Below are 14,155 nucleotides of genomic sequence, written 5' to 3' on the forward strand. Positions count from 1 at the left end.
CTGGGAGGAGGTTTCCAGGCAACAGGCATCACCACTGCTCGGGATTTTAAAATAGGCTCCAGCTCAGCAAGGCTGCATTTAAATAGGCTCCAGCCAGGCAAGGCTGCATTGAGAACTCAGTCATGCCTTGGCCGCAGGAAACCCAAATGCGTCCACACAGGGCTTTTTCTCTTTTTTTTTGGCACTCAGTCGCTGTTCACTACAGGACAGGAATACACCTACTCAGAACTGCTCGCCATCTCTCCAAGCTGCTRAACCAGGGAGCCAAACTTCACTGAAATATTTTTGACCTTGAAAYGCAGTTTCCTTTACTTCTGTAAGCAGCAGCAATAATCCGGTTCCAGTTCAAGGCTGCCGATACCAAAGCAGAAAACCATTTGCTGTGCTTGCAGTGCGTTCGGCTGTCATTCAGCTCCAAAGGGATTTTGCTGTGTTAGGACAAACAATGGCAACAGCTGCTGGGAAGTAATAAGATTAAGAAAAGAAAGAAAGGGGAAAAGAAAAGAAGTTTTCACTGTTTTATTCTGTCCCTCCAATCCAGAGCTTGGAAAGCTGACAGCCTCGTGAATAAAAGCACGGCTTCTGCTCACTTGTGAAGTTTGGTGTGCTGACCTGTGCTGCAGAGGAGCTGCCCCAAATGACCAGCCCTTCTGGCCAGCTCCCAMACCCCAGGGTGGCTCAAGGACAGCCTGACACGGTTCACCTGCTAGGAAAGACAAGGTCACACTCCCAGTTGAGTCCTTTCCAGCAGAAGCAGCCAGCCTGCCACACTCAGCATAAATAATCAATCCAGAACACAAATGCTGCAACACGTGAGGGCAGCAGTAATGCAGCAATGTGTGTGTGGGGGGTGTTTGTGGTTTTGTTTGTTTTAAACAAAAGCAAAGGATTTCAGCAGGATTTCTCCACATTTTGTGCCCACAATGAGACTTCCCAGCAGGACAGGAGGTGGGCAGGTCACAGGGCAGAGCCAGTGGGATCAGCCACTGCAAGAGCCAGGCAGGAACACAGCCCTGCCCCTTCCAGCTGCCCTGGTCCCTGCAACACTCCAACCCTCCAGCACCTGATGTGAACCAGATCCCTCATCTCACAGCCTGCAGAGACAACTCTTGAAGATGCTCTTCAAAGATTTCTGTGCCTTGAGCTGATCTTCAGGCTTGAAGCAGAGTGCTAAGGGGATAATTCATATTTTGAACCTGGAATTTTGTGGGAAATTAAAGATTCATCGTCAGGTCAGAGCAGAATTTCTGTATTTTCAAATCCAAAGTAGTTCAAGTGTTTCCACAAATGTTCTGTCCAGGCAACAGGCACAGGAATGGCATCTGGGGGCATGGCCACAGGGACAACAGCCAGCCCAGAGGGACATCAATCTTTAGCTCTGGTTTGACAGCAACATCACACAACCCCTTTCCTGGCATGCAGYAGAAGGACAGAGATGTCCCAGGTAGCACAGATGGACACACTCAGCTGAGCACCACAAGAACTGAAACAAAACCTCCAACCACAGCKCTTCAAACGGGCTGCAAGGAACCCTGGCTCCCAGACACGCCCTGTTGGAAGCTGAGGGTGCATTTGGGATGCACAATGGCACACTGGCCCATTCCTGTGGCCACACCAGCACAGAGCTGCCCAGGGAACCAAAAACTGCTCTKCAAACCCACACGGGCTCCTGAGCCCATCCCATCCTGAGCAGGGTCAGGCAGGCTGTGCCCTGAGACCACAGGAAGATGGAGCAGCACAGCTGTGGGCAGCTGGCCACAGACCACATCCGCAGCAGATGATGTGTTACCAGGCCCTTTAATGCCCAGCACACAAGAAAAGGCAGCAGAGAAACACAGAGACCTAATCCAGATCCCCTAAGAGGGCCAACGCAGCATCACCTACTAATTAKGCTCTCCTCCGCAGACAGTGATTAAAGAAACCTGTGAGAAGTGCACAGGCTACAGCTTCAGACTGTGTGCCTACGATTCTTCAAAAAATAAAAACCCGGTCACAGCTTCTCTTCATGCTTCACCTCCAAATTAGCATCAGTTTCACTCTGCGTCATTACATTTTTCAGCTGCTTCTTCCAGGGAAAGTGGTTTTATCGCTGTCTGCACAACCCAGGGGGATGTCAGCACTGGGCCCAGCTCCACGTTCAGCTGCAGACTGTTCCTTGCTGGGGCTCCTGGTGCTCATTGCTTTTACATGTGCTGCCCCTGCTTTCCGTGCTATGAACAGACTGGACYTTGTACAGAAAAGACCATTCTGATATCAGTTGGTTAAAAAAAAAACCCATAAAAATCTCTAGAAATATCATCTTTCAATTAATCCCACCCCAAAATTCCCCTTAGTGACATATGCTYGTGTTTCCTGCTTGAGACAACCCTGGGTTTTGTTTTCCTGAATGACGTAGRTGAAAGCATATGGGTAAACAAAAGTGTAATTGAATGCCACGATCATAAATGGGGACATTTATTTTTTTTAATGGTGATATTTATTTTTAAGAACTTGGCATGATGGGACTCATWCTGTAAATCCTGGGCCCTGCTACAGCAGACTCATCAGCGTACAAGCAGCAGGTGAATAAAACCAAGAGGAAAAACCAAAAATCACACGGTTTAGCTGATAAAGAGTGATGGCTCCTGGATTCACACCCTGAGGGATGGCACAGCTTTTCTCTGTATCTGAGGTGCCCTTTTCCATTTCTACAGCCCAACAAAACATGAGAAAGATGAACAACTGACATTTTCCAAGGCCAAATGGCAAAGACCCACAGGGAAAGGAGGAGAGAAATAGTCTTTTCTCCTTGCTGCTACATGAATAGGGCTTACACTGGAGCAATGGCCTTCAACCCAAAGGTGTCTGTTCCTCCCAAACGCTCCCTCCGGTACCTCTGCACCATCAACCCTGCATCTGTGGCCAGGCTGCAGCTCCTCACACCCCAGCCCCACACAGGGAGAAGCTTTTGTCTTCCAAGAGCTCACAAGGCAGCTGTGTTTCAGGTCCTTCTCTTCCCAGACCTCTCCCATTTACATTTCACACACACATTTAGAGAACAGCAAGAGATAACAACACAACACCTGCATGGCGTTATTCCACAGCACTCAATTCCCACTACCGAGGCACACCTTTGTTTCTAAATTCCTCCATCCTGGATGACACCTTGACCTCAGACCATGACAAACACAGTGCTTTGCAGCCTGGCTGGGGTCAGTGTTTGTGTCACACAGGTCCCTTTCAGCAGGTCTGTGGCAATGGGTGTTCCAGGGGAGCATCACTCTGCACTGGGGGCACATGTGGATATGGAGAGCCGGGCACACATCACACACAACAGATCCTCTGCTCTCTGGTTTACAGTCAAACAAAACAGAAAGGAAAGCAGCGCTGCAGATTGCAGGTCCCCGAGCAGAGTGGCTCAGAGAGCAGCAGGAGGGAGAGCAGGGAAGTCTCCCCAAGGCCGGCTGGGCACAGGCACGATGCTGCTGGCAGCGATCCCACAGCAGGATGGGCACCGCTCCGAGGGGCTGGGCTGGCACCCGGCACAGCTGGGACCGCTGCTGGCACCAAACAATGACTTCACCTTCTGCATGGCCCGGCCACAACCCGCAACAGTGCGAGCGGCACAGAGATTGACACAGGCACCTTGTCCCTGCATGGAATCAGGAGACAATTCCATCCCGATGTAGGGAGTGTCATTTTGCCGCTGAGCAGGGAAAGGACCGAATGATGTTTGGCAGTTTATTCCACCCAAGCACAGCAGGTGGTCCCAGGTACAGGGCAGTGCCTGGCCCCTCTCAGGCCGGGCACTTTGGGCAGCAGTTCCACAAACCATGGAACAGAGAGGGCTGCTGCAGGGTCCAGCACTTGTAGGGTCTCCAGCCCAACCCCACAATCTCCCCCAAATGCCCACCACTTCAATGTGAGATTCTTTACAAAGGCGCTTGTAGTTATCATAATTTCACAAGTACACTGAGTCATGGAGCAGTTGAGTACTTGCCTAAAGACCTTTGGGCAAACAGTGTCAGAAGCCAAATTCAGCTTCTTTGTCCAAGCAGGCACTCCCTGGGGCTTGGCCCAGCTTCYGGATCAATGCAGAAAATTTTGACAAATTACCTCTCTCAGGAGAATCTCTCCATCTCTGAATGCTGGCTCAATAAATGCCACTTGACATTTGCAAAGCGATAGCAGCGAGTACAGACTCATGTTTCCATGAAGAAAACATCTCTTTTGCCCAGATCAGAGCTGAGGGGCAGTTAACAGCAACACCACACCTCATGTTTGAAAAAACACCTCTGTGGTGTGAGCTGCACTCAAAACTGTCACTATCACACATGAAAGTATTTATTACCTGCCTTGTACTCACAGGCTAAGGACCATTAAATGTGTAACAGCACTTTGCAGTCTACTAAGCAGAAAGAGATGGTCCAAGAAAGGTAATGAGACCAGATTTGACAGTCAGAGGATTCTGAGCATAATAAGTCTTAACAAAGGGCTCAACAGAGGTGGAGCTGGCATGACCTTGTGGGTGCCTTTGGCACTGGAAAAGGAAATGAAGCACACTCAGCTGGGGCTGGCCAGTGGAGCACTCAGCAGCTCTTGGGCTAAAATTGTCACATCTAAAAGGCTCCTCAACTCAAGGAGATTTGCAAAGTGCAAGCACACACTCAGTTTGGAAGGTTTTCAGTTAATCTTAAGCATGTGCTTAAAATTTTAGATTCTCATTGTGGAGCATTTAATAACAGGCTGGGGAAAGACAAAAGGAAGGAAAAACAAGCCAACAGAGAACATTTTAGATGTGGGGTTTCAGCTGGTTTACCACTTGTCTTGCAATAGCAATACACTGTGCTTCAGCTTCTCTGCTCCTGCCCATGCTGGTGGTGGTGTGGTCAGTTGGCCAGGATGTACCTGAGACAGCGAGCAGTTCTGCTTTCTGTGCCTGTGCAGTGACTGCAACAATTGTTTTTCCCTGCTGTAGCAACMCTGAAGAGCTGCAGAAGGTAACATGGTGATGTCTAACACTGCTCTCCCCTCCAGCAAGGGCAGGGCAGAGCCCCAAGTGCCTTCCCTTCCTTCTGTTTTCCCACACGCAGCACACGGGAGCACAGCCACGGCTGAGCCAGCTCTCGGTGCGTGGGACACTGTGCCAGTCAGCCATCTCCAGCTGCTGCATGCTCACAGTCAGCTCCCAGCCTACACTGGAGTCCCCCCAAAAATACCTCACACTGAACCAACACAATTCCCAGCCCCCCTTTAAACCGCTCTTCTAAGAATGCCAAGAATTTTCCCAGACACTCGAGCCTTTATTCATATCCCTCCCGGCTCCCAGCTGCACTCCAGGCAGGCAAAAACATCRCTGAAGAAACCAGATATGGAGTCACCACCAAGACACGCCGAGCAAAAATTAAAGCCACTTTATATTACAGAAGCAAGAAGGCTCAAGAGCTGAGGTTCTTGCCTTTAACTTTCAGACCCATTTTTAAGAGCTAGTCCAAAACCTGAAGACCAGTGACTGCATCGTGAAGTGCAATGCTCAGCATACACAGAAAACAAATATTTCAAAAAATGGTTGGTCCAGTGCCAGCGTTCCACGATGCCCCGTGTGCCCCAGGGCAGCCTCAGGCAGCAAAGGCTGTGCTGCACACTGCAAAACCCAGYGCTGAACAGGACTGCAGCCTCCTCCCGCAGAAAGGGGCACACGGATTCAAGGCAGAACGCCGAGCTCCTCTGAGCGAGGAACTCCTTCGGCAAACTCCGTAATTGCTTTCCTGTATCCGAGGTGTGGTGCCAAAAGGCGCTGGGATTCCTGCGGCACACCTTGTGCTGTCTCCCAGCAACCGGGYGGATGCAGGGCACTCCCAGCAGCAGGACCTGCACATCCACGTGTTCCCTCCTGTGCCAGCCTGCTCCCTTCAACACTGAGCACACAGCTCAGCTCAGGGCACTGCCTCCAGTTTCACTGCAGAGCCTCTCCTCCTTCAAAAAAACACAGCAGACCACAGAACATAAAATAAAAATCCTACACGCATCTACAGAACCCAATGGCACAGGCTTAAAACATCAGTTTTTGCTGATGCTCAGAGCCAAGTTTCAAGGGAGAGTAAAGCTCCTCATCTTCTTATACCACACACATCCAAGATGATCCATTCACAACCTGTGAATGCAACATCAGCTTTAATTTTCTGCAAACAAACTGACTGGTTCTGGCTTAAATTCCTCTCTGATTTTATACACCACATGCAAAATTCCCACCAGCTTCCTTTTCTTAAGCTGCTATTTAGCGATTTCCCTATAACATTCATAAAGCCTAATTAATTAATTGTGAGGTCTTTCTTAATCAAGAGAGGATTAAATGTGCATTTTGTCCCTATCACAAGTCCTGGATGAGCATTTACAAGGGAGCAAAGCAGGATTTACCRGGCATTATGTGCACAGTGTTTTGCCAACATTAATGTTGCCTTTGAGAATAAGGAAAGTTGGTCAAAACAGAGAAAGCTATGGAACCAAAAATGAAAGACATTTCCTCCAAAATGACCTTAAAGGATGAGAAAGTTCAGCTTCTCGGCAGCCTGAGAATTCCATCCCCCCRCAGCTATTCAAAACCAAGCAAAGTCCAAAACACAAAACTTTTTAAACAGACTGAAGGAAAAGAACCTAGAATACAAACAACACCCCTTCCTACCCTCAGCTCCTTAAAAAAATTATTTATTCAGAAGCTGCTGAGGCTTTTCATTTAATGGATTTCCCAATTAACCCTGTCAAGAGGCTAATCTTAGCACCTTATCTAGCACAGACTTTCCCCAAGTTCACCCAAGGCAGCAGATGTGGCCCCAGATTATACTCAGCTGCTCTGAGCTGCAGAATCTCTTCCCTTTCCCAGAATCCTTCCATGAGGAAGAGGAGACACCTGGCAAACACAAGTGGCTGTGGGACAAAGCCAGGAGAGAAACTGAGTGCCTTAAAGAATGGAATGAAAAAGGTTTGGGGCAGTTTWAAAGAAATGTTGAAGAGGGGAAAAAGGATCTGGATCCCCATTACACCAAATAAGCCATGCTGGATATCAGCCACCAAGATTATTTGCTTTAGTTACCACTTAAAATAAACATGGCTAATTCCCACATACATTTCCAGAATTTATTGCCCAATTACAATAAATACTATTATCCAGTATATTTTTAGAGAAGGGAATAGAGATATAATGGGAACCCAAGAGCTTTTGGTCACCACTGTGTGCTTCTTCCCAGTTTGCCTTATGAAACCATCCCACAGCATCTCCACAAAAAGCTCTTCCAGCTACCGACCAAATCTTCTTGTAATACTGCCTGGAAGACACCAGAAAGAGAATAAACCACAATAWACCACAGCAACTCAGCTCCGAGGGCTAAACCAAAGTCATCATGCTAATAAGCTGACTGCTATACATCCTATTAACACATGCCTCCAGAAAGCCTSCGAGTTATTAGCACAGAATGCCTTTAATCTGAAGATTCAAGGCAGTGGGAAAAAGGAAAAGAAAACCTCTATTTGAAAAATCCACATAGCAGAAAGATAAGCTAAAAGGACGATTGGTTCTGTATGAAAATACAGAATGAATCTGTATTCAGGAATATGAGTGGAAGCACCTTTGCTGCAGGAAAAGGGAGTGTTGCTGGGAGGCCGGCTGCCAGCCCCTCCTCAGGCAGCATTTTCCTGGAGCTGGAAGCCAGGATCAGCGTGGCTCAGGATGGAAGGCAGGCTCTGGAGCAGAGACCCCGCAGTGCCCCTCTGTCCCTGCACCCCAGGAATGTTTCACACAGCAGGGATGCTCTCCTCTCCTCTCCCAGCCACACACCTGAGGATGGATGGCACGGGAGATCCTGGCTGCTGCAGGAAGGTTCCATTTTCCAGCATCRCCACAAGCTCTGGGAAGATGCTCCACAGCAGGCCCAGCCCAAGGCAGCCTGCACAGTGCTCTGCAGGCAGACACGAGCCCTCGGCCAGGGCTGAGCGCTGCCTCCGCACAGCCGGGGCCAGCTGCAGTGCTGCCTGCTGCACACAACTCCGTGCATTCCCCACATGTTTCCCTGCACACAAAATGCAGACTCATCACAGCATCTCATGCAATGGTGAGGTGAGGATGAGAAAAGCCCAGCCCTGGATGGAAACCCAGCCCAGGCTGTCCGGCTCCACAGCTCCCTGTGACAGTCTGGGTTTGAGGCAGCGCAGCCAGAGAGGGCAAGAGCCCCGAGGCAGGGYGCTCCATGGGAACCTCAGCCGAGCTGTCTGACATCTCTGGAATTTCATGTGTGTGGGAGACGGACACTTTTTGGTTTCACAACSGAATCTGAACATCTAAAAGTGGTGCCTTTGCAGCCATGACCCCATGGGCCCTGGTCAGCCACAAGCCGAGAGCGGCGACTGGGGCTGAGTCCAAGAATCCTGTGGTTCTCACTGACACCACCCTCCTCTGAAAACCTTCCACCACCCCATCTGGAGGATGCTGATTCCCTGTCTGGGTTCACCTTCTGCATCCAAACGTCACAAGCTGGAGGCRAGCATGGCTGCTTATGCCAGGGCAGAGGCTCTGCGAGGAAAGCACATGGCTGGGACTGAGAAGTGGCACTTTCATCACGTTTTTTSTCACTTGAGCTACACTGGGAGAAGAGATGGACTCTCTTAGCAGTCTGACACTTTTATGATTCATGAATACAAATGTGAAGCTTCAGGTACAAATCCAGAGCTTGCTGCAGCTACTCGGATGTGGGGAAGGGGAGAAACAAGCAGACTCTGCATAAACACAAGGCCACCTCAACAAAACAAGCAGTGGACAGGACAATGTTATTTCCAAAGGCTGCAGCTTCTCCCATCCACAGCCTGAAGTGTGTCCAAGACATTCTGAGTAACCAAAGCTAATCCCATAAATGTGCCCTTACCCTACCCAGGCAGGGTGAACCAGCGTGCCTACGCCCTTGCTCGTCTCTGTCAGTGCCATCGCCTCCCAAATTCCTCCTCCTAATTGCACAACCCAATTCAGCATCATGCCAGTTTCTTCCCCTCCCAAGCTCCGAGCCAAAGGAGCTCAGAAGGGAAGGAGAGGAGCTCAGAAGGGAAGGAGATGAGCGTGACCGTGGCTCCTGCAGACAAACAGCCCGTGCTGGAGCCCTTGGCTCACACAGCGGTGCCTTGAGACGACAGCTCTGGGGACAGCGGGGGCACTCGGAGACAGGGCRGTGCCTCGCCCCGCAGCTGCGACAGCACTGCGATTCTGCCACACAAGATAATATTTAGGGAGCTTTTGGCCTGCCAGCAGCACTGGGGACTGGCTGACAGCTGCCACCACAGCACTGACAACAAGCCCTGACACCGTGCCGGCCTCCTGAAAGGGAGTTATTCTTCAGGCTCTCATTTGTTTTGCCGATGCCGAGGGCACACACGGCCCCAGCCTCTGCCAGCTCACGTCCTTCCACCCACTGCAGATATGAGTGGTTYGGAGCAGCTCCGGAGCTCCCACGCACAACAACATGTTGCATCTCTGCTGCAGGAGGAAGAGACACTCCGGATTCACCAGCAGYGACAGCACCACAGCGAGGAAGGGAAAAAAAATACAAAAAAATAATCTTGTTCTAGGCAACATTTATACCCAGTGCATGCACTGAAAAGAAGTGTTTAACTGCCATGGGCTGTGGTTGAGTTAATTGGTTCTGTGGTTGAGGCAGGCAGAGCTGGCTTCCTGCGTGAGGACAGGCGAGATTCCAGGGGAGGGATTGCGGGGCTCGGAGACGCAGCCGCCAATTTGTCCTCTCCAGTGGAAGGCCATTTTCCCCATCGTTCCTTCCCAAAAAAAGCATACGCTACAGGCAGAAGAGCTGGCCAGGGCAGGGAGGGAAAGGGCTGCTCCTGCTGGGTTGGCTTCCTGGTGCCTGCTACCAGCTTGGAGAAAAATCTGTCACTTGYGCTCCACACTGCATGGGGGATCACTTGAGTTTTTCCAGGATAAAGGTAAAATAACTGAATAGCAAAARCAGACAAGGAGATTTAATGCTGGAACTTCCAGATGGTGCCACTGCCTGGGTGGAAGAGAGAGCAGGAGGAATGTCCGAATTCAAACCAACCCCATTTTCCACTGGAATTGAGCCATGGAAAGGTTTTCCTTGAGAATTTGTTTAAAAGCAAATGTAAGCCTGTGCTTAGGACCTGCAGTGATAAGACTTCTGGCAACCACTCTGCCCCAGTCATGGTACCAAGAGCTGTTCTCAGCTCACTCCCCAAGCCCATCTGTCACAGACTAAGGTCTTCCCTTTCACAGRGAAGAGAGGATTTAGGCTGTGCAGTCATCCCTGAGCTTACAGAAAGCAGCARCATCACATGAAGTTTATCAATGCAGGCAGTTATGGCAGAGGCAGGCATCATCCAAAGGTCCCCCTCCTCCCCCAGAGCTGGGAGCAGGTGACAAGAAGGCAGTGGTGTGTAAATAGGTAACGCTCACACACAGCTGACAAACTCATCAAATCCTCCCCTGTCTCAGCAACTCRCTGAGACAAAGCAAATCCCACTGTCTAATTCCAGCAAAGAAGGGGCTGTTCAGCTTTCCACTGTATAAAGTGGTGTTTTTTCTGCATGATCTTCTAATGGGCATTAATTTATAGCAAAGCTGCCAGCACCAGCAGTTACATGAAGGGAAGTCTCAGTATTGCATGTGGACAGCCATTCCCARCCACAGCTCTATGTACAGTGTCCAGTGCTCTCTTCCCTGGGCATCAGTGCTCACACATCCCTGTGCGTGCAGGCAGTCACAGTGTCCACACAGAGCAGTCAGCCAGAAGTTAGCTCTTCATGTTAAACTCTTATCTCAGCCCAGCCTTGGGGCTGAGGACACCTGCTCCTTCTCACAGAATGCAGCTGCTCAGCTTGGAGCCCACTGCCTTTGCATTTCCAAGTCAGGCTGTGAGTTAGTGCAGATAGCTAAGCTACAGCGTTTTGTGAGGTCAGTGGGTTTTACTTACAAAGGGAGAAAGCAACAGATTTGGGAAAGCAGAAGTCTTACAGTCTCAGTCTCACATCTCATCCCATTTACTCTCCTACGCATCTCCAGTCGCTTCCCTGTCACTTTTTCTCCTTCCAGCTTTTTCAAGTTCCTTCAGAGCTTCTGCGTTTCCCTGGTGTATTTCRAGCACCTTCTGGCTTCCGCTGGCATGTGGTGGCGGGTTTGTTTCCCACTCCACATCCCAACATCCTTACTAATACTGCCAGTGTCAGCTCCAGCACAGTCACTGCATGTGCTAACTCAGCACTGGCCAGGCCAGGCAATGGAGAAGCTCTGAGCTTTAGTAAGGAAATAAAAGTATTTCATAAATGAACCAAACTTCATCAGTTTTTCCTTCCATGCTGGTGGTGAGTAGCTCTGGGGCTCCAGAAGCTACGCCTGCAGCCCAAGCCCTGAACACAGCTGTGGTGAGCAACGTTCTCAGAGCATATCAGCAGAAAACTTCAGTCTCCAGGGGCTGAAGCAAATCTCCCCTACAAAAMTACAGCCACAAAAACAAAGGCGGTGTTGAGCACCACTGGTGTGATCCTGCTGCCTCACAGGCAGCTTTCCATGGGCGAGCTTCCTTTCATTTGCTTTTGTTGGTCATTTCTAATCGCAGCACTTGAAGGGAACTTTATTGTGCTGGAGACAGAGGCGTTCTGGAGGACTGTACAAGGGAAGCGTGCATCTGGGGAGTTTTCAAAACACATTATCCAAACCTAAGGGTCACTACATTCCAGGATGTCAATGTCAGCTGGACACTTATAAATAGCTTTGTCAATCTCAAYAGCACGACCCATTGTGTATCAAAACCCTACTTCAGAGGCTTTTTCAACATTACTTCCTACTGCAAATACAAACAGCTGGTAAAAATAAGTGAATTTATCATCACCTTTGCTTGGCAGTAAYGAGCTACTCCCACATGGACTTCATGTCAGGAAGCTGAGGTGCAGYGATAAGAAGTGGCACCGAGAAACCTGTAAGCCCTGCAGAAAGAACAACTTGGAACACCTGAATCATGAGGTTTCCATGACACTGCTGGAGGAACAACAGCTTAGACACATGCTACTGGTAAAGGAAACAGCAACTGGAACCGACCTCTGCCCCACATCAAATGGAAATGAGATGTTGCTCTCCCACCCACCTCCGCCAGATCCACAGTTCCAGGCGAAAGGCAAACTAAGATCATCAGACACACTGGGCCTGCAGATCCCTATAAAATCATCCCAGCTCCCTGCACAAAGCAAGCCAATTTCTTCCTAATGGAGTTGGGCACTCAAGCCATGCTGGAGCCCAGCCATTTCCCTTTGGTGCCCAAAGGACAGCTGAGCACCTTCAGGAGCTTTTTTTCCCCCCTCTCCGTTTTTTTAAAAATTGAAGTAACAGAGTACTGATGTAAGTACACCAAGCATTSAAGTAGCCACACCAAAGAATGCAAATTAAGTTTACTTTTCTCYAGAACAAGGCAATACTTTAGGTTCCCATAACACCTATGAAAACCTGCAGCAGCAGGCACGCCAAGTTAACATTAGATGTATTTATATATGATATAAATGCAGAWAGAATTGCAGGGAGAGAGTCAATGGTGTTTTCAATCCCTGCCACTGTCTTTACCTTAATCTCCTACCAGATCCTAGAAACATGAGCTTTCCTCAGTAACAGCCCCAATTCAATTTTCCTTTATGCAGCTTTTAAGCAAGCTACMGTCTTGCAAATTCATTCTTGAGCTGGAAACTTTTGGGCCAGGATTCAAAGAAATGAAGCAGGGTTTTGAGATTCTTGGCAAAAAGTAGCTTACAGAGAAAACAGTAGCAGGGACTTGTTTGTGCTCAAACGGCATGCCTATAATTCAGACAGCCACCACTGCTGTTCCCATTTATTTAGTAATATCACACCAGACTTTTCTGACTTTTGAGAGCTATGCTATTTAATGCGGTAAAAATGTTTTTAGCTCTCAGAGCTCGCAAGACACAACACCAAGCTATTTAACGAGAGCAGCCTTCCAACAACAACAAAAAATTCAAGCGGTAGACAAAGAATAGTTTAGAGCCGACACAGATTTTAGCCAGATTGACTTCCGATAGCAGTTATACAACATGTGAGCTGCAGAGAGGCGGCGGTGCACAGGTCACGCTCCATATTTGCCGTACAGCATTCCTCATACATTGGCTCAGAGAGCAGCCAGCCTCAAGGGTTTGCTTTACCCGTGTTTGAATCAGCGTGCTTCTCGCTGTATTATATACACACCGCTAAGTTACTATTGCCGAGTGTTTGGATACCAGTGGTATGTAAACAATCCGCGTTTGGGAAGGTCTGACCCCGTTTCTTGCCGCCCTCCTTGCGGGGTGCTGCATGCCTGCAGACACCCGGATCCCCTTTGTGAGCATCCCGAGCATCCCGGACATCCCGGCTGGAGTCCCCGAGGCGGCGGTGCCGGTCCCGGCACGGAGGCGGCTCCGAGGCCCCGGAGCCCTTCAGCCGCCGTTCCCTCCGCCCACGGAGTCCTTCCCGCAAGGACTTTCCCCGCAGCCGCCGCGGGCACCGGCATCGCCCCGCTCCCCGCCCGGCTCTCCCCGCCGCCGCCGGGCTGTCCGCGGGGCAGCAGCCGCGCATCGCCCCGGTGCCCCGGCCCCACCACCCGCCGGGTTATTCCCCCGCCTCCGAGGGAGGAAAAGCCCCARTTGCGCGCCCGAGGAGAGGCGCGCAGAGCGCGGGGCGGTGCTCACCGAGAAGCGCTCCAGGTCGGTGGCGGCCATGGCCGGGGCTGGCGCGGCTCCGGCGGCGGGAGCGCGGCTGTCGCTGCCCGCCGCGGGTGGATGCGGTGAATGGATCCAATATGGCCACTTCCTGGAAACTCCCTCCGCCCGCCGCAGGCGCCGCCCGCCCGCCGGACCGGGGACCTGGGRGCCGGGCACCGGCGGGGCGGGACGGGACGGGACGGGGCGGGGGCCGGCTCTGCCTTCCCCGGCCGGGGGGAGCTCCCACCGCCCCGCCGATAGCACGGCACCCCCGGAGCGGAGCGGAGTGGAACCGGGGAGCAACGGGCGGGCTGTCCCGGAGACCCCCCGTCACCCCTGCCGGGGGTCGGCTGCGGGTCTGGGGGCGACCACCTTGCCCGGGTGGCCCGGCGGAATGGGGGGCGGTGAGCGCCGAACAGCGCTGTCCCCGGCA

At 50.9% G+C, this 14,155-nt stretch overlaps 1 protein-coding gene across 8 annotated transcripts in view; it reads right to left on the reverse strand.

The window, feature by feature from the left end:
* SEPTIN8 (septin 8) overlaps window positions 1–13,848 on the reverse strand; it is a 41,805-nt gene extending 27,957 nt beyond the window's left edge. For 3 of the 8 annotated variants that reach the window (XM_057383720.1, XM_057383722.1, XM_057383721.1), the window contains exon 1: window positions 13,711–13,847. In XM_057383720.1, the coding sequence (XP_057239703.1) occupies window positions 13,711–13,740 (30 nt within the window). In that variant the 5' untranslated portion in view covers window positions 13,741–13,847. Of the gene's footprint in view, window positions 1–13,710 lie in introns of all 8 variants that reach the window. The other 5 variants (XM_057383719.1, XM_057383718.1, XM_057383723.1 and 2 more) reach the window with 4 other exon arrangements.
* Between the last annotated feature and the right edge of the window lie 307 nt (window positions 13,849–14,155).

The sequence above is a fragment of the Malurus melanocephalus genome, unplaced genomic scaffold (genome assembly GCF_030028575.1).
Source record: "Malurus melanocephalus ecotype Western Australia unplaced genomic scaffold, MMel_1.1 scaffold_657, whole genome shotgun sequence".
Classification (NCBI taxonomy): Eukaryota; Metazoa; Chordata; class Aves; order Passeriformes; family Maluridae; genus Malurus; species Malurus melanocephalus.